The following is a 20,092-nucleotide window of genomic DNA, read 5'->3' on the forward strand; positions in this document are numbered from 1 at the left end:
TCTATTGGCATCACTTGATTAAGGGATGGCTTGATCCCAGGCAACTCCGCCTTGTACCCTGACATTTTGGGCATCCCAGCACCCCTAAACCGTGTCATAGACAAGTGTTCTACATAGAGTGGACTTGCTGACATAGAATTATATATGTTGTAGCGCCACTGGGCCACTGTAATATAAATAATTGTGAACAGCACCTTTTTTTGTAATAGAGTATCTTTTGGAAAGTCTAGCAGAAGGCATCTTGACATTTTAATGTGAAAATATAAGAGCTGTTTTTTAATCTGTTAAATACTATTTTTGGAATTGAGTTAGTGCTGGGTATTTTTTTTTCCCCAACAAAGCAACCTGATTAAGGTAATGGTTCCTACTGCTGAAGTACTATTTATGTTAATTAGTCAACCCTGATATGCTGCTGTTGTTTCTCTTGCTTCAGGTTAAATGGAAGTCACCCTCGGGAGCTGGATGCCTGTGTAGTAGATCTACCACACTAGGAGATTGCGATGAGTGGGGGAGGAGAGCAGCCAGATATCCTCAGTGTTGGTGTCTTGGTCAAAGAAAGATGGAAAGTGGTAGGTATGCTTTTCATATGAAAACTGGATAAATCATTATTATTCAACAAATTGTTTTTCAGTGAAGCAATAATAAATGTATCCATTTGCTTATATACGTGAAGCAGTTTTTCTGTAAGATAATTGTACAATATTTCCATGGGCAGCTAGGTGGTGCGATAGATAGAGTATTGGCCTGGAGTTAGAAAAATTCATCTTCCTGAGTTCAAATTTGGCCTCAGACACTTACTAGCTGTGTGACCCTGGGCAAGTCACTTCACCCTGTTTGCCTCAGTTTACACATCTGTGAAATGAACTGGAGAAGGAAATGGCAAACCACTCTAGTATCTTTGCCAAGAAATGCCCAAATAGGGTCATGGAGAGTCGGACACAAATGAAAAATGACTTAACGACAACTACACCTTTACTACTCTTTCCTCTCTCATATAGTGTTGAGTTTTCTTTTGCTCATATACCTATTGTTTGACATAAAGCATATCTGGGTGGGAGAGGCCAAACAAAAAACACATTTCAGTGTTTGAGTAATAGGATGGTCCTGTTCATAATCAAGTCCTCCCAGAAGTATTGTCTCTAGTTTTCCATGTCATTATTTTTCCCCCAGCACCCAATCCTTTGCCATTCAAAGTATTTTGCTAAGAAATTCAGTAAAGTTCTTTTAGGTGTTTGTGAGCATTTTGAAGTTCCTTTTTTCTTTTGGAAATGAAAGTATTATTTTTGTGATATAGCCTATTCTACTGGTTGGTGATTTCATGGGCTTCAGAAATGTGCATACTACTTGCCACTTAATGAGAGAATTTTTTTTTTAATTTTAAAATTTTTTAAAATTTTTTATTTAAATATGGATACTTTTTTTTATACAGGCACTTGCCAATAAACTCCCAAACATACCTCTCTACAATATACATTTCTCAAAAAACAATTAAGCAAAACTATCTAATAGGCTGGTGCACTGATACTGTATTTCAGTAAGTACTTTTTAAAATTTCATTTCATTTTTCATTTTATATATATTTTTAAATTTTGAATTCCAGATTTCCTCCCTCCTTTCAGTCCCTCCCTCATCCATTGAGAAGGCACCGCAGTATGGTACTCAGTATACATGTGAAATCATGTAAAATACATTTCAATATTAGCCATTTTCATTTTATTTTTAAAGGTTTTTTAAAATGATTTTTTTAACTTTTTTAACTACAGATTTTTTTAACTACAATTAGTTTCCTGGTTCATCTTCCCTCCACCTTGGTACTGCTCTCTGCCCCATACCCCTTCATCAAACCCTCACTGTAAGACATGAGTATTTAAAGCTGGAGAGGGATTGTGATACCTCTGTAGTTCTGTATGACAAGATAGAAGTTATAAGAAATTCAGGTAGCCAGTCAAGCAGAAAATATTTATTGAGCACTGCTTTGGTCATAGCACTGTTTTAAGTGCAGTATATTACAGGGGGTTGGCAGCCCTCTGGTGTACATGCTAGAAAGCAGTACGTGAAATCCTCTGCCTGGTATGTAGTTCCATGGCCCTGGTAACAATAGCTAATAAAGTCCAGAGCTTATTCCCCCCCTTGTGTTTTGAACAAGTAGGAGCATATTTATTAAAGAGTAAGCTGAGGGAAGAGGCACTCCTCCTCCTTCCTTCCTCTGACCTCCACATCCCTACCATGCTCCCCACTTGTACCTTATGGCCATGTTGGAAGGGGCCCCTTTGCCTGAAAAAGAGTCTCCTCTGCCACATTCCCAAGAAGTGGTCATCCATCTTTTGTTAGTAGACCTCCAAGCAAGGAGAGCACAGTACCTTTTGAAGAAGCCCTTTCCATTAATGGCTATCTCTAATGGAAATTTTCTCTGATAACAAGCTTGAATTGCTTCTTCATAGTTTCAACCTATCCCTTCTCATTCTGTCCTCTGGGGCCAAACAGAACAAGTCTGTTCCTTTTTCCACATGATAGTCCTTGGAGAAAGTTAACATTTCCCTCCTGAGTCTTCTCTTTTCTGGGCTAGATACCCCCATTTCCTTCAGGGGATTCTTATTTGGCATAAACCTGAGGACCTTCATCCTTCTGTTTGCCCTCTTTTGGACACACTCCTACTTATAAATGATCTTCCTAAAATGTGGCACCCAAAACTAACACAGTATTCTGCAAGCGTGGTCTGACCAGGGCAGAATATAGCAGGACAGTCACCTCCTAATTCCTGGAAATTATTCCTCTCTTAACGTAACGCAAGATCACATTAGACTTTTTGGCAGCCATATTTCACTACTGACTCATAATTAAAACCATCAAATCTTTTTAAAAGAAACTGCTAAACCATGCCTTCCCCATCTTGTATTTGTAAAGTTGATTTTTTTTTTGAACCAAGTATATGACTTTGTCAGATTTGGCTACATGTCCTAGTCTGTAAAGATTTTTTTGCATACAAGCTGTTTGTTAGTTATTCCTCCCAGATTTATATCTCTTGCAGATTTGATAATAATGTCATATACTTCCCTTTTATAAAATTGCTGATAAATCTTAGTGCCCTACTAAAATGTTGAGTCTTGCACTTTTTTTTTGTTGTTCAGTGATATTAGAGGAAAAGAAAGAAGTAAGTATTGCCACACACTTTATCCAATCTTTTTCTCCGCACATACTGCTCAGACTTACTAGTAATGAAGTTTTAGATTGACTAATGCCTGAAGTGAGTTGGCAGAGTTGCATGGGAAAGTGTGTTGGCAATTTCCTTGCCTGTAGCCTTTGCATTAGCAGGCTCAGATAACACTGTAAGGAGAAGATTGGGATTCCAATGCTAAGGACAGCTACATTGGTCTACTCTTTTCTGTTACCATGTAGTTTTGGGGGGCAGGGGAGGGAAAGGGAAGTTAAAAAGTATAGTTGCCTCTTTTCCAGAGTCAGAGACTAGGGGAAAGAGGAGGAAAATTTTAGAAGGCTGCTTTTAGAAGGCTGATAGTGTATTTCTGTTTTGAAATTAAATTAAATCCAACATTTATTAAGCACTTCTTTTGGGCAGAGCATTGTGTATTGTTTCAGTGGGTTTAAGACATATAATTCATGTGCTTGCTATTTAATGAATGAATTCTCCAAAATGGAGAAGTTCTGTGACACCACCATCCCTGTGTTGTAGGGAAGTATCAACTCTGAGTAATCCTTTAGGGTAGAAGGGTGCAAATCTTAGGTAAGATATTGTCCATCCCCTCATGGAGCTTACAGTGGAGTAGGGGATATTCAGATAACTGCAATAAAAGTGCTGCTGTGGAAGATCTAAGGCAGGAAAGATCTTTGCAGATTTCAGAGAACTGAGATTTGCTCGAATGAAAAAAAAAAGTGCCTTTGAATTGAGTCTTCGAAGGGAATTCATTAGGCAGAGTTTGGGGGGAAGGAAATTCTTGGCATAGAGAACAGTGTTAGGAAAGTCATGGAATCAGGAGTTGGGAAAATCAGGAGCACACTGCAGTTGATAGTAACTCATTTAGGCTGACGTGTAGAGTACGTGGAGGGAATGTGAGAAAAAGCCAGAAAAGTTGAATAGCATCAGGTCATGGAAGGCCATGAAAGGTAAAGGAACTTTGTAGATAGGGAGGAACTTTTGTACTGTTTTGTGCAGTGTCATGATGTGACCTGATTTGTGTATAAGGAAGATGAATCTGGGCAGCAATATGAAGAATTGCTGGAATTGTAGGAAGGTAAAGTTTAGGTAGGAAGTCGTTCAGGTAGAACCTATTATGTTGATACCAGTGGGATTAGAAAGGAGGGGACAAATTTGGAGTGGAATTGACAAGATTTAGCAGAGAGAGGAAGGAGTCAAAGCTAACTCTGGTGGGTCTCACGGGACCCTAAAGTCCTGCAGACTCGGTGCCGTTCAATGGTTGAACTTCCTTTGGAAGGGATCTGAACTTAAGCCTGCCAGAAAGACTGTGCTCTGACATTATGGTGAGTCTCTTCTTATACCCACAGAAACCCAGCAAATTATTTCATTACGTTTTTGAACCATAGTTTATTTAGTCATTTCCCAATCAATGGGTATCTCTTTACTTCTAGTTCTTTGCTACCACAAAAGGTTCTGTTACATATATTTTGATATTGATGGTACCTTTATATCTTTGCCCTCCTTGGGGTATGTGCTTAGCAGTAGAATCTCAGTCAAAGGGTATGGATGTTTGAGTAACTTTTTTTGCCCAAATTGTTTTCCAGAATGGTGGGCCCAATTCATAGCTTTTACCAAATGTATTCATGTGCCTGTCTTACCATTGCCCCTACAATATTAATTATTTTCACTTTTTTCACCTCTGCCAATTTTGACAGCTATGAAATGAAACTTTACAGTTTCAATTTGCATTTCTTATTATCAGTGATTTGAATGTTGTTGTTGTTTGTCTTTTGTTCTCCAAGAGGATCATGACATCAGAGAGGTGATGTCATGACGTGCAAGTGAATTGGATTTAAGTGAGGGAGGGCTGATTTGGAACAGTCTTTCATAAGATGGCAAACAGTTTATAGTTCTTACTTTGAGAACTATTCATATCTTTTTTTATCACTTATTTATTAGGCATGGTTCTTATTATTCTATATTTTTGTGTTAATTTCCTATATGTCTTAGATATCAGACCTTTATCAGAGATATTAGATACAAAGATATTTTCCCATTCAATATTTTTCATTCTTACCTATATTGATTTTTATTCATGTAAAAGCTTTGTAATTAAAATTGTCTGTTTTTAGTATTTGTGATTTCTAATTTGGTTAAAAATTCTCCCAGCCATAATTTTGAAAGTACCTCCATCCATTTTCTTTAAAATTTTTTTTACTATTATCTTTTATTTTTAGGTTGCACATCCATTTGGAGGGTTACCTCATCCTCAGTGATGGAGTAGGGTGATGTGAGAGAGAGAGAGAGAGAGAGAGAGAGAGAGAGAGAGAGAGAGAGAAAACGAACAAGGAGGAAGGAGAGAGAGAGAGAGAAATCTCGAGAAATACGGAAACTGAAAGTAGAGGCTAAGTCGTTTCCTAATTGTAGAGAGTTGGAGTTCTTAACTCAAATGCCACTTCCTCCCTAAAGCCTTTCCTGATTTCCCTTGTAGACAATAATCTTTTCCCTTATACGTCATATAGCATTTTCTTTTGCACCTCACTAACGTCTTATATTCTGTATTATACTTAACTTCATGTCTTATTCCCTATTAGACTGCATTTTATGAGGGCAAGGACCTTGTGTTAGAAATCTGTTATTCTCTCCAGTACATAGCACAGTGAATCAAGTAGAACCTTCTGTGGTTTGCTGGTGTTATTGTTTATTAAGTGAAGTCTTTTACCATATTTCTTCAGGGTTACATTTGTCCCACTGAAAGCACACCTCTTCCTCATAAGGGATAATAATAGCTAACTTTTGTATAGTGTTTTAAAGTTTGCCAAGTGTTCTGCATACATTCTTATTTGATCCATGGATTCAACAATTCTGTAAGAAAGGTGCTATTTGGGGCTAGGGGTACGGTCTAGGTCTATGATTTCATCTTTGTAGAGATCTGGCCATGGAGCCAGGATAAGTCCTGCCTCTGACACATACTTAGGCTCTGTCATCTTCAGTAAGTCACTTGACTTCTCAGTCCTCTAGGCAAGTCTCTAAAATTGTAAATTGCAGAGAAGGTGCTGACCTCATGTTTAGAAGAAGTTTCCTCACTCTGAGGTCCCTACCCTGATGAAATCATAGGTCCAGTCCTTTTCCCTTAGGGAACCTCTGGATAAGGAAAATTCCCTTAACTAATGTGGACCGGAAACCATTCTATAACTTAGGCTTAGGGTGATGCTGGGAAAACTAAGAGGTTAAAAGACCTACATAGGATTAAACAACCATTATGTTTAGGACTTGAACCCAAGGTCAATTATTTACCCACTATACCACTGTGGTACTCTTACTGTCTCTATTTTACAAATGAAGAAACTGAGATCAGAGAAATTAAAAAGCAACTTGCATATGGTCACATGACCAGTAAGTGTCTCAGAGAGGATTTGAATCCAAGTCTGTCCTGGCTCCCAGCTTAGCACAATTTCCACTACATCATATTACCTCAAATTCTTCTGTGCTCTGGAACATTGTAGCTGTTGGTCCTACTCCTAATAAGGGGATCATTTGATTAACTCTTCACATGGCCAAGACCATATAAGAAGATGGGATTGTGTTTTCTTAGACCATTGATCATGTCTGAAAGACATTTTAACATGTTCCATTTGGACTGAACTGACAGTCTTGCCAGATAGACAGTTGATATTTCACAAATATTTGTTGAATTGGATTTAGATTAATTTCTGTGGTGTTTTGACAGTTAAGAATTTGTAGAATTAACTTGCTCCAAGGTTCTGTGGGACTGCTGAACTTAAGCTAGATTCTATTCGGTAGGTGAAATGCACAATAGAGGGCAATATATATCTTGCTGAATAATTATTGATTTTTTTCCATTCCACATCTGGGAAAAACTTTTCCCCCCACCGCCTCTTCCAATCTTCTCATCTCTACCCAACTCAGGCTCGTGCTTCCCCAGTTCCTGTCCTCTTCTAACCTTCCTAAAATATTTTTTAGTATTTTTGATTTCTCTATCACATGTAGATACTCTTTGGAGTATCTGTACTCCAAAGTATATTCTTTGGAGCCCCCATTCTATCATTCACAAACTCCCTCCCGTCTTTCACTTTTTCCTTTTCCACTCTTCATCTTGTGGTGCTTTTGGATACTTGGCTTTCTCCAGACAGACAGCTCCTGTCTTTCTGCCTCCTTTAGTTCTGGCTGCTTCTTCTCTCATGTTCTATGACACACTAGACCAGGAGGAGGAGCTGGCATAGAGCTCACTACCCGACTGTTACTTTCAGACCCTCTCTTTGTTATCACTCAGAAACTTTTCCTCCTTTGCGAGTCACTCCATCCATATTTATATCACCCGATTCAGATCCTTGTGATTATTTACCAGCTTCTCTGTCACCATTCTCTCCTTCCCTTCCTCCTTTCTCCCTCTCTCTTCCTCCCTTTCTCTCTCAAAATTATTTATGCTTTTTGTTTTTTACCCTACAATCTTTTACTGATATATTGCTGATTTCTATAGCACCCTCCCTTGTAACAAAGCAAAACAGCACAATGAATGCACCTGACATTTGTATGCAGCATTTTACAACCATAGTTTTCAGCCTTTCTATAGAGAAGAGACAGTTAATCTTTTGTCTTTTGCTCTTCTCTTTTAGGCAGTTCACGTCATTTTGCATCAGTTTATATAAGTCTTCCTAGGTTTTTCTGAAACTATACACTTCATAATTTCTTACAGCACAATCATATTCAATTACATTCTTGTAACTCTTTTTTTTCAGCCATTCGTCAATTGATGGGCATCCTCTCAATTTCTAGTTCTTTACCACCACAAAAATATTTTTGTACATATGGGTCTTTTTCCGCTTTCTTTGATCTCTTTGGGGTATAGACCTACTAATGGTATTGTTAGATCGAAGGTATACACAGTTTCAGCCCCTTGGGAATAGTTCAAGTTTTTTCTCTAGAAAGGTCGGATTAGTTCACAGCTCCACCAATGTTACATTAGTGTCCCACTTTTCCGACATTCTCTCCAGCATTTATCACTTTTCTTTTTTTTTTTGTCACTTTGGCCAATTTGGAAGGTGGTACCTCGGAGTTGTTAATCTGCATTTCTCTAATTCTCTACATTTTTATATGACTTGATAGCTTTGATTTCTTTCTCTAAAAACTGTATCTTCATATCCTTTGACCATTTATCAGTTGGGAAATAGTTCTTATTTTTTTATCAGTTTGGCTGAGTTCCCCATATATTTGGGAAAAGAGACCTTTATCAGAGAAACTTGCTGCAAAATTTCTCCCAGGTTTCCTCCCTTTCTTCTAATTTTGACTGCATTGATATTGTTTGTGCAAAAGTTTTAATTTTATATAATCAAAATTATCCATTTTACATCCCATGAACTTCTTTATCTTTTGTTTGGTCATGAAGTCTTCACCTGATAGGTAATTTTTTCCACACTCCCCTAACTTTCTTATATCAACCTTTATATTTCTTAAGTCTTTCAAAGTTGTCTTTACAATGTTATATAAATTGTTTTCCTTTGCTCACTTCATTATGAATCTTTTTATACGAGTCTTCCCAGGTTTCACTGAAATTGTCCCTTTTTATTTTGGGCAATGCTGTGTTGTTCGCCTAGCTTTTTTCTTAGCCTAGCACTAAGTCTGAGGTCTCAGGCCCTCTGGGAAGCCCCTTACTGCTAGCCTGGACCCAGGCTGAGTCCACAATCTGATCTGCTTTGGGTGAACTGCCCAGCCCTGTTCAGAGTCCAGGGGCAGAGTCTACTCTTAATCCCCTCCTCCCTTGGGAGCTTGCCCTATGGGTGAGTTATTTCCTGTCTCTTAATTTCTTGATGTCTGTGGCACCTTCCCAGCTTAACTACAAACATGCCTAAAAATCTTAAGCTTTCACTTCACCTGGCCATCCCCTCATACTGTTGCCTTGTTGTCTTCTCTTTCACAATCATACTCTTACAAAGTCCCTTTATAATATGTATTATAATTATTGTATTATTGTTAATATATAAATATACAATAATATAACTGTTATATTGTATATTATAGTATATTATGTATTATAATATATAATATAAAAAATCCCATATATACCACCAACTCATTACTCAATTTCTTTTGATCTGGTTTCCAACACTATCATTACTAAAATTTCTCTTAGAGGTTATCTCTTAACTATTAAAGTCACTGGCCTTTTCTGTGTCCTCATCCTCTTTGGCCTTTCTGTAACTATTGAGTACCTCTCCTCCTAGATATTGTCTCATTGATATTTTTCAGTGACACTGCTATCTGCAAATTTTCTTTTTGTTTGACTGTTCCTCAGTATCCACTGCTGGTTCATCACTGATCTCTTGCCAAGTGTGGTTGCTTCCCTTTGGAACTCTGATATTCTATTCTCCTTGGTTTCAACTCCTAAAACTTTGGTTACTGACAGGTGGAGGCCTTGATGTTCGGTATATGACAGAAGGTTGATCTCTTGAGCTATGTAGCCTACTATATTTCACCACCAACAACTACTTAGAGGTCTATGGTTCAATTTTCTAATAATACACACTCAGAATTTTCTTGCAATTCCCCAATAAGTCTTAACCCTTTCAGTTGGAGAAATATGGATATAGTTAGAGCTGGTTAAATTATTAAGAACTGTGAAGAACTTGATAAAAGACTAATTTGTCTTATTCAGAGTTTCTTCTGAATAGTTTGAGTACAAAAATATATAGTGGTTTGTAGCAGTAATATATGTATCTTTTGAATGGGATTTGGGGAAAATGATATTTCTAGATGACAGTATACTGTCAGGGTCATTTCTGATGCAAACTGCAGGCCAAGTTAGAAGCTGTATCTGCATCTGAAGGCATACAATTCCTTAAAGTAAAACACAAGAGGGGATAAAGTGGATCTTTTCTATGGTATTAATAGGAATTTTATTCTTTCAATATGCATAATTTTTATACCATTGTACTTTTCACAACATTATGTTCTTTCATTATGTGAAAGTATAATAATATTAGCTATAAGTACAGCCTTCAAAATTCAAGGGAGAATCTGAAAATTTTAGTTTGATTTTCATGTACACGGTCTGCCAGTAACATTTTTTTCCCTTTTTCTCCTCCCTTTTATGCTTTTATTCCCTATGCAGTTGAGAAAAATAGGGGGTGGGGGCTTTGGAGAAATTTACGACGCCTTGGACTTGCTCACCAGGGAAAATGTTGCATTGAAGGTAGAATCAGCTCAACAACCAAAACAAGTTCTAAAAATGGAAGTCGCTGTATTAAAGAAACTACAAGGTAAGATACATTATTTTATATACCCCTTATCTTATAGCCTGTCATTTTCTATGCTTTCATTTGAATCTTGATCATTAGTTGAATTAAGTGATTTCATTGGGGATGAAAGCAAAATTTCTAGGTAGATGCAGCCATGCCTGGCAATCTTCTTTTGGAAGTTGGGTTATCTGTGGCTTAGATAACATATTCTAGGACCCTGTCATACCCAGTACGTTCTCTTGCTTGGAATTTTGAATTTTGGGGGTTTTGATGTAGAGTTGGTAAGGATGAGGTTGAATGGATTGACAGAAGCATCCCTTTCCTTAGAAACAGGGTTTTCAAAACTCTCTCTCATCATGAAATTCTCTTTTTTCACAGAATTAATTTTTAAATACTTTTTTTCTGATTTCACTGACAACCATATATACCCTTATGTCATAAATATGCCATCTCCAAATTATAGCATAGTACGGGTTATAAATAGTCTCCTCCATGTTGAGCCTCAATATTTTATTTTCAAAGAGTGGCAGTTCTTGACTTTGTCCCTGGCATACATCTTAGCCCATGGGTATGTAGCTCACTCCCCACTTATTGTAAAAACAATCTTTTTTTCCTAGCAACTATCTAATAATGGACAGTGATAAAACACATTATTGGACATTTGTTCTTCTATTAACTATTCTGTTCCCAACCTAATGGCTTATTTAACTAACGACTTTTTAGAGTTTATTTTTATTTATTAGCAAATCAATATTTTTTTTTGAGTTCAGAAATTTACTAATCATTATAGGGCATTAGTCAACTGAAAGAAATTACATATAGTGACAGGATCTTGGTACTCCATGTAATGATACTATTATGAAAAAAAATTATATCCTAGAATCCTAAGATTGTATAGGTCAAAAAACCTGTTCTCATTATAGACTGACTTTTTTACTTCATCAGCTCCTTAAGTTTGTCTGTTAAATGGAGAAAGTTATTCTTTAAGTTATTCTGTTAAATGGAGAAAGGGTTTCATATGTTCTGTAAAAGTTTTATAATTTCTCTTGCCAAACTTCTTGGCTGTTTGTCTGTCAGTGTTGCTTAGCTTATTTTGTTAGAGAATAATGCTAGTGACCCCAAGATTGTAATCTATTCCATGGTCATCAATACTCCTAACTCCTAAGTAGTCACTGCAGTGCTGGTAACTGAATAAGAGAAGGGAGAGGAATGGGTTAGCACAAACTATTACTTCTGTGGGATAAGCCAGTACACTTGACACTAGGTTATTAGCATCATCTTTGTATGACTCTATGTTTTCAATGTTTCTTTTCCTTTCACAGCATAGTTTACATCATTCTCTTCTCAGTAAACATAGCACCTGGTACCTTTATCTAGATAGGTCTTATGTATAATTCATATGAAGCACTGTAGGGATTCCCTGCCTTTTTCCTGACAAGAAGCTACTTTTGATTCATCTAAAGTCTTGTGATCTGCCATTTGTTAACCTGTATTAGAAATGTTAAATGGACCGTGCAACTTTTTGAAAATCAGAGACGTCTCATCAGCTAGTTTGTTAGGATTCAGTTTGTATTTGGTGAGCAAACCTCTGATTCACGAGGAAAAAGGAGAGGAAGCTGACTGTCTGTCTCAGTCTCTCCCTACCTCGTAAGCATGACAGAATGAAGCTTCTCAATCTGTATAATCCCTGTCTTTCCCAGAGATAATTCCTGTCCCAGTGACTTGGAGATGATACAAGAAAGTGGCTTGTCGGTCCTTTGCAGGAGTGCTAGCCGGTGACATTCCTGAGGAGTGACTTCAGGATGATGTAGGCAGAGGCTCTCTGGTTTTCCCTGCCCACATTTCTGGCAGAGGATGATCCCATGTTTAATGACTTGCATGGTACAGCTTGAATCACTTTATAGCCAGTGGCTAATAGTATGATGAGGACCCTGGAATAGCAACAGTTTCTTTACTGTCTTCCTTGCATGCAGATTATTGCCTTTATAAATATATTTTTCATACCAAGGCAGCACAAAGAAGTTATCTTGTCTGCTGATCTTTGCATCATTTTTTTTTTAGAGCAAATCACTTAAAAAAATTAAGTTCCTTATCCTCTGACATGTCAGCTCCAGACTCTTCCCTCTTTTTGCTCCCATGCCATCCGTCTACTATGTCTAAGGTATATTTTTTCTGATGGCTCCCACTCATGACTTTGGGCCTTTAGGAGTGCTCTCATATGCCTGGATCACTCACTTCTTAATCCATCTCTAGGCAGCTTCAATAAAAAGGATAAAGGAAAATTAAGAGATGTCTAGATGGGTTAACCTTTTATAGTATGTAATGGGTTGGTATTCTATTTATGCTTATTTGATTTATCTATTAGGTGGTATATGAGTTTACTTTTTTATAGATAGAAGAATGTTTTATTTGTGAATTAAGCTTGAAATCCAAGTTGCTCCCCTGAGAGATTAATCTCTTTCTATAAGACAGAACCTTCTATAAAAGCAGTTCCTTCACTAGTGTGTCATTGAATAGAAATATCGTATTCACAGTATGTACAGTAATTCATAGGATTGTAGGTCTGGAGCTGGAAAGGGCTGTAGTGATCATCCAGTGTAATGCCCTCATTTTATAGATGAGCAGAAGTGAGAGCTTGAGCTTGCCAGAGGTTCTACAAGTCCTAAGTAGCAGAGGTGGGATTCAAACTCGGGGCCAGCATCTGAGCAAGGCCAAGTCTGATAACTCTCAATCCAGACTTTTTCTGCCATGTCGCTAATGTCTACAGATAGTGTAAAAAGTGCATGGTTCTTAAGCACCTTCTTTTTCAGTAGTGTCTCATTCCAGATTATCTCTTACTGACCTCCAGGGTCCCCTGGGGTTAATAACTAGCCTCTCTGAGCTCAGTCTGTTTATTAGGAAAAGGGCATCTGTCTATAACTCTGCCATTTTCTGCTTTTGTTCATTCTCCCCTGTACAAATAAAATAGTTCTTTTTTATCGGCTCTGAAGTATGTCATTGCTTCAATGGTCTTTTCTTCTCAGTAAACTTCCTGGCTTCCATCTCAGTGTATCAGAGCACTCCTTTTTTCTCAAACAATTTGGAAACCTCCTGTGTATATCCTGTAGTTCTCCATTCCAGTATTTTTACCTCCTGATATTTGCTTGTTCTTTATATTTTAATGCCTCTTTCACCTAAAGCCAACCATCTCACCTAGCAGACCTAGTAGGTGGTATCCCCCCTGCCCAGCAACAATTCTTTTCTAAACTTAATGAAGGGATTCATAAAACCTACTCAACTCTCCGTTTAGGCTTGCATTCAAAGGAAGATAGCTATTATTCTTTTCTTCCTCTTTCTCTGTGCTTTTATGTACTGAATTAATATTTTAGTTTCCCACAATTTATACCTTGACCTCTGTTTTAGAAGTGTCTGATCCCTGGTCATAGATGATAGGTTTAGGGCAAAAAAAGAAAAGATGGAAACAAGTGTTTATTGAGCACCTGCTATGTACCAGGCATTATGCTAAATACAAATACTCACAATGACCCAGGGAGGTAGGTGCTATTTTGAGTCCCATTTCCCTTGAGGAAACTGAGGCAGGCAGATGCCTTGGCCAAAGTCACACAGCTGGTAAGTGTCTGAGGCTGGAGTTGAACTCAGGTTAACATAAGTAGTAAGAAGCAAAGCTCAAATTTGAACCCACATCTTTTGACCATAGGGACTTTTGAATTCACCATACCATCCTGCTGTTCTCAATGAGATCCTTTTTTCTTTTTCATCAGCATTTGGTAAGTGCCTACTATTCGGGCACTAGGAATCTAAAGCCAAAAGTGAAACATCTCGTGCCCTTGAGGAGTTTATAGTCTGGCCAGGAAGAGGCTACATGTATGGAATAAACAAAATAGATACAAGTTGATTTTTACAGGAAAGGCTGTCACAGCTGGGGTGATTAAGAAAAGCCTTATGGAGGTTGTCCTTGTACTGAACTTTAAAAGATCCAAGGTAGTCTAAGAGGAGGAGATTGCATTTGAATCTCCAAACCCCATGTTTCCTTCACCTTCCCATCTTTCCTAAGCTGTTGTGTTCCACCCCAGTGCCACTTTCCTTAAGTCTTACATTCCATCCCAATTTAACACATTTATTAACTCTTAGTGTAGACTTTGTTTTCTCTCGTGTGTAATTGTCTGCTTCATTGAGCTTTTTACGCTGGTCGTCAATTTTGTGTCAAGGCTTCTAGAAGGTAGGGGCCATATCTGTTTAGTGCCCACTGTGATGATAGTGTGAACTTTCTATTCAGTGATAGCATAAATATGCATAAATGAGACCTGGGAGAAGGTGAGGGAGCTTCCCTGTTTCTTTCTATTTGACTTTTCTTTGTCTAATTTGTTGTTGCCAATTTGTTGACTTAGGAAAATAAAACTGTCTTAATTTCCAAGTTTCTAGAGATATCATGCTATAATATGTCTATGATAATGAAATCTACTGGGATTTAAATTACCAGGACCCTCTGGCATTTAAATTCAACTTTTTAGTATTTTTCATTAGTAGAGGAAAAAAACTGTTGTGGGTAACCCACAAAATTATTTATATTTTGTTTAGGGATTTTCTTATGTTAAATTTGAGTGTGGTTGTGTCTAATGTTGAGATTTACAGTACAGTTAAAGTTTACTAATTCAGTCTCAATGAACTCAGTCTCCCTATTTCATGATTTTAATGATTTGGAAGATGAAGTTTACTTTTATACTAGTTAGGATAAAAAGCTTATTAAGTAAATTGATAACACAGACAGGATTGCCAGTAAGAATGTTTCAGGTAGGTAAGAAAATGGTAAAGCAAAGCATACTCATTTTAGAAGTATCCATTTGCAGGGAGAGGTGATTTGTATAAAAATGCCACTATACAAATATGAAATTATAGTCATTAATTATTACTAGTGGTAATAATAGTAATCAGAATTTCTATTCATTAGGGCATATTCCTCAAGGACCCTTACCAGATAACATTTTGTTAGTCTGCCTCTAATTATTTAAGATATTTAGTGTAACAAAACTTAATTTATGTGAAAATTATAGGTCAGACTTTTCACAAATTCTGATGGGCCCCAATTATTTCAAATTAGTGGAGTTCATTGTACTTAAAATCATACAGTATACCTTGATGGTTTGCCTTAGGAGTAACTGAAGAGCTGTCTGTCTTCTCTATTCTATCCACAAGGATCCCCGACTTCATACTATTTATTAGCATCATTGATTTCTCATTCTGTCACAAAGTACTGGCTGAAGCAGGATTGATGCTGATATGGTTTATACATTCCCTGATTTGAGAAGGCTATTGAAGATTTTGATTTAGGAGGTCATCTCTTCCAACTAATGCAGGCTTAGAATGAGAAAGATTTTGTCACTTTGGTGGGTGCATGATCTCACTGATGTGGTTATTTCCAACATTGGTTAGATGGCAACTCATCTTGTGCAATTCTTCTCACACAGCATAAAGAGATTTTGTTAATATCAGCAAATTAACAAATTAGACTAGGTGACTGAATCTGAAAGCATAATTTCCTCGTACTTGTCAGAAGGGAGATAATTAAGAAATAATTTGTATAAAAATTCAGGAAAAGGCCACATTTTCTTCCATAAACTATGGAGGACAAAGGGACATTGTTTTGGTTTCAGGGTATTTTTTCCCCCTGAAATACTGGTCCTGGATTTTATTTTTGCCTTGTAGGCTACAGAGCACAAACTGAGAGGTGGGAAGAAGGGTTACTCTTATAGGAGAGCAACTGTACCTGTTCTGCCTTCCCTGCGTGAAGTCTCCAGCTGCTGCTTCAAAGTAGGACTGCTCCCTTTCCCCTGACATAAGAATATAAGAAATGCCTTACTTGGTTAGAGTAGCGGTCCATCCTACCTAGAGCTCTATCGCTTTTGCTGGCACTGAGGGACACTTTGTGAAAAAGCATAGTAATTGCTGTTCATGACATTCACCCCAAAGGTAACTTCCCTTTAATGAACTGTTATGGATTTATCATCCATGAATTTATCTAACCTGCGGTCTAACCTAGTTATATTTTCATTTTGCACAACTTCTTGAGCTAATGGTTTCTTTACACTTATTGCCTATTTTATAAAGCAGTGCTTCCTTTTGTTTGCCTTAAAAGTACCTTTCCTAAGGTTCAAGAGGGAACCTTGGTTCTAGTGTTCTGGAATCTGATTAACAAATCATACCCTCTCCATCCCATTCATAATTTTGTAGATGTTGCTCATATTCTACTTAACCTTCATCCTAACAGATAGTACTGACTGCTCATCTTTGTAGTTTATCCATATGTGAAAGCCAGGTGCTATCTCCAGGAAATGGTAATTCTATATTGCTTTCTCGGTTCCACAGCTGATAGCTCTGAATCTTATTTTCCTAGAAGTATAATTTAAATTATTTTTTCAAGGTAATTTATACTTCACTAGATTAATCTTATCTTCCACTTTTAGGATCATTCAGACCACTTTGTGACCTATTCCTGAGGTTTATACTTTCAGCCTGATATTTTCCTACATGGAAGATTTAGCATCATCTGTTAACGTGGAGAATTCACCGTGTGCTGTCTCTTTTAATCATTCAAGTTTATTACATAGGCATACTTTCCTGCAGGAAAGCATAACCTAGGTTTGCTACAATGAAGGGCTTCTATTTGGGGATAGGGAGTAGTTTGTGGGTAGTGATAGAGATGCAAAGAAAAAAGAAAAGAGAATCAATGAAACATTAAAAAATACACAGGAGCAGTTTTAGAAGGCTGCATAGCCAATAAAGCAGGACAGTTTTGTTACTACTGTGCAAAGTTGAATATACCCTTTTTCTTAAAGAAACTATGTATTAAGCTTACAGTTTCATATACAATTTTCTTCCATTCTTTGTATATTGAAATGTTCACATTTGTTGATAATAACTTCATAATTTTTTTTAAAAAAAGAAAGTCATATGAAAAAACTCATGCTATTTTTTTCTTAAAAAACAGGTAGTAATTAAACTCTTAACCTAAGCTCCCTCTTTTTATAGTCACTCCCCAATGCCCATAGATATTTCAAATTACAGAGTAATTTTTAGAAGATATGAAAATGCAATATTGGGGATATAAATTTGTTTTAGGTGGTTTTCATTGTCTAGTTTATTGCTAATAAATATTTATTTCTAATAATATATTGCTAATTTACATGCCATTTATAATATTTGTACTAAAATATATTGCTAATAACATTGCTACTTTATATGCCACTGCAGTTTTAAAAAATTTAAGTTGTAGACATGGAATCCTTTTAAAATTGATCAATAAAACTTATTTTTGAGGATCAGAAAATAATATTTGTTGGGTGCTTTCACACATGGTACTCTTTTTAAGTGTGATGTCCATAGTTATTTATCCAAAATGGACAAGTTATAGATAGGTACACTAAGTGTTCTGAGCTAGTTACTTCAAAAATGTATAATTGTGAATTTATAAAGTGTGATAAAATTAGCTCACAGCCTTTTTGCCACTTGATTAAAGGGAGAAGCATGAGAGTCTTAATTGGACCATCATGAGAGGACATTAATGAAAAAGCTTGATTCAATGTATAATTTCATTGTGATTGGAGATCAAGCATAGAAAATTCCTTATTTTTGGAAGACACTGCTTGAGTCCTTTTATGCTAACTAGACTTTAGTGAAGAATTTAGAAAGCAACTTTATAAAGGTAAAACAGGTCCCTGTGCCCTCTAGATTCATACTTTGATGTGGAAATGCATACAAACCTTGATTCAGGTTAGATTTTACTTCTCCTTTTCTCACCATCATCTTGAAGGGGAGGGTGAGCGGTGTAATAATTTAGTCTCTAAATCCTGCCCTTTCTATGAAACTTGCTTCAGGCATTCTCGTTCATATTGATTTATCCTTTATCTGAACTCTGCATAATCTATTACTTAATTATATGATCCTATATTTCTTGTGCATGTCCATTTCTTTAGTTTTTTTTTTTTTCACTTCTTTAGTGAGATTAGAAATTCCTTGAAGGCAGAAACAATCATTATCTATTTCTCCCTGGTACCTAGTATAGTTCTGAGCACATAGTAGGAAGGTACTGAATAAATACTTGTTGATTGATTTCTGGGAATGGAAACATGGGAAGCTAATATTTGGGTGGGTTCTCAGTACTCCATCAAGCATGTTCTATAACTGCATTCTTCTGGAGAATCAATCCACAAACATTTTCAAAATTGTAGCATCTTTAACTCCCCTTCTCCTCTCCCCAATGAAATCCCAAGGGACCACCCAAGTTATTCTAGCCATGAAAGATTAATTTGACTTTTTCATTTTTTACTGTATGGCATTTTCATTTTAATGATAAGAGCATTTACTCTACTTTAAAGTTTACAGAGCCCTTTACATAATTTGATCCTTACAACAATCCTGTGAGGTAGTTACTTCAGGTATTATTATCCCTATTTTATAAATGAGGTGACTGATGCTCAGAGAGGTTAAATAATTTGCTGACAGTCACACAGCTAGTAAATGTTAGAAACCGGTCTTCCTGATTCCACAAGCTCAGAACTTTTTCTACTGCACCATGTTACTTTTAGAGGTAAATAGTTGGTTGTCAACTTTCATTGTTCATGTTGCCCTTTCGTAATTCATGGAAGGTCGTAGGGTGATAGATTTGGAACTTGAAGAGATCTAAGAAGTCATCTAGCGTGATTCCACTATTTTATAGATGAGGTACCTGAGACCCAGAAGGGTTAAGTGATCTGCCTGAGGTCACACAGGTAACAACTAACAGAGATGGGTTTTAACCCATGTTTTCTGACTTCAATCTAGTGCCTTTATCCTGACCATGTAGCCTCTCTGAAGTGACATGCCCTGTGCATGTGATATGTTCTATATATAATGGACCAGATTATGTGAGCAACAAGATGTCTGAGTAATTGCTTTCTACAAAATTCTCCATCCCTAAAACCTCAAAGGAAAGAAATTATGTACTAGATATGGTGTAATTTCAGCTGAGTTCACAAGATAAGAATATAGAAACCCCTATACTGGGTAAGAAAGCATGAAATAATGCTGGAAAACCTGAATATTTTGAGCACTCATTCAGTATCCCTGCTCTTAAAGGATTCCATGTGTCTGCCTTGAGTGTAACAGGTAAGCTTGTCCAGTTGTAGGAGTGCTCCTATGTGACAGTGACTCTCTTCGAAACCACCCTCCTCCCTCCATGTGCAAGAAGTTGCAACCACTGATTCTGCCCAGCTACTTGAAGGAAGGTGAAAGGGGGAATGGAAGCACTGGTCAGGGCAGAAGATGTACTCTGTGTTGGGTTCAAAACCACAGGTGAGAGGACAAACAGTTTCTGGCCTGATGGATAAGGGAACTAGAAGTCTATCTGGATTGAATCCTCTCCCCCTGGAGGTTACTGAAGTCAAGAGACTGAGCCCAACCCTACTCCCATTTACCCTGTTATGAGGAAACTGAGGCTTCCCAGTTTTAAGGGTGTGTGGAACAATGGGGAAGTGGCAGCCGCTAAGAGTGAGGATTCTCAGAGTTGAGTGATGAGGAATATAAGAGAAAAACTAAAGCATTAGTCAAGAGAGAGAGCCCAATTAAAAAATAAGCTCATCAGCAGATGAAACAGAGGGGATCATAAAGACAATAGGAAGATTAAAAAAAAAATCTTAAAAAGAAATCAAAG

The 20,092-nt window shown here is 37.0% G+C and overlaps 1 protein-coding gene across 1 annotated transcript in view; it reads left to right on the forward strand.

Moving 5' to 3' along the window:
- Positions 1-20,092, forward strand: part of TTBK2 (tau tubulin kinase 2) — a 214,681-nt gene that overhangs the window by 42,710 nt on the left and 151,879 nt on the right. The window contains exons 2-3 of the mRNA XM_027869987.1: positions 434-569; positions 10,281-10,428. Of these exons, the coding sequence (XP_027725788.1) occupies positions 501-569; positions 10,281-10,428 (217 nt within the window). The 5' untranslated portion in view covers positions 434-500. The remainder of the gene's footprint in view (positions 1-433; positions 570-10,280; positions 10,429-20,092) is intronic.

This window comes from Vombatus ursinus, unplaced genomic scaffold (genome assembly GCF_900497805.2).
Source record: "Vombatus ursinus unplaced genomic scaffold, bare-nosed wombat genome assembly UNPS02014794.1, whole genome shotgun sequence".
In the NCBI taxonomy this organism is placed as follows: Eukaryota; Metazoa; Chordata; class Mammalia; order Diprotodontia; family Vombatidae; genus Vombatus; species Vombatus ursinus.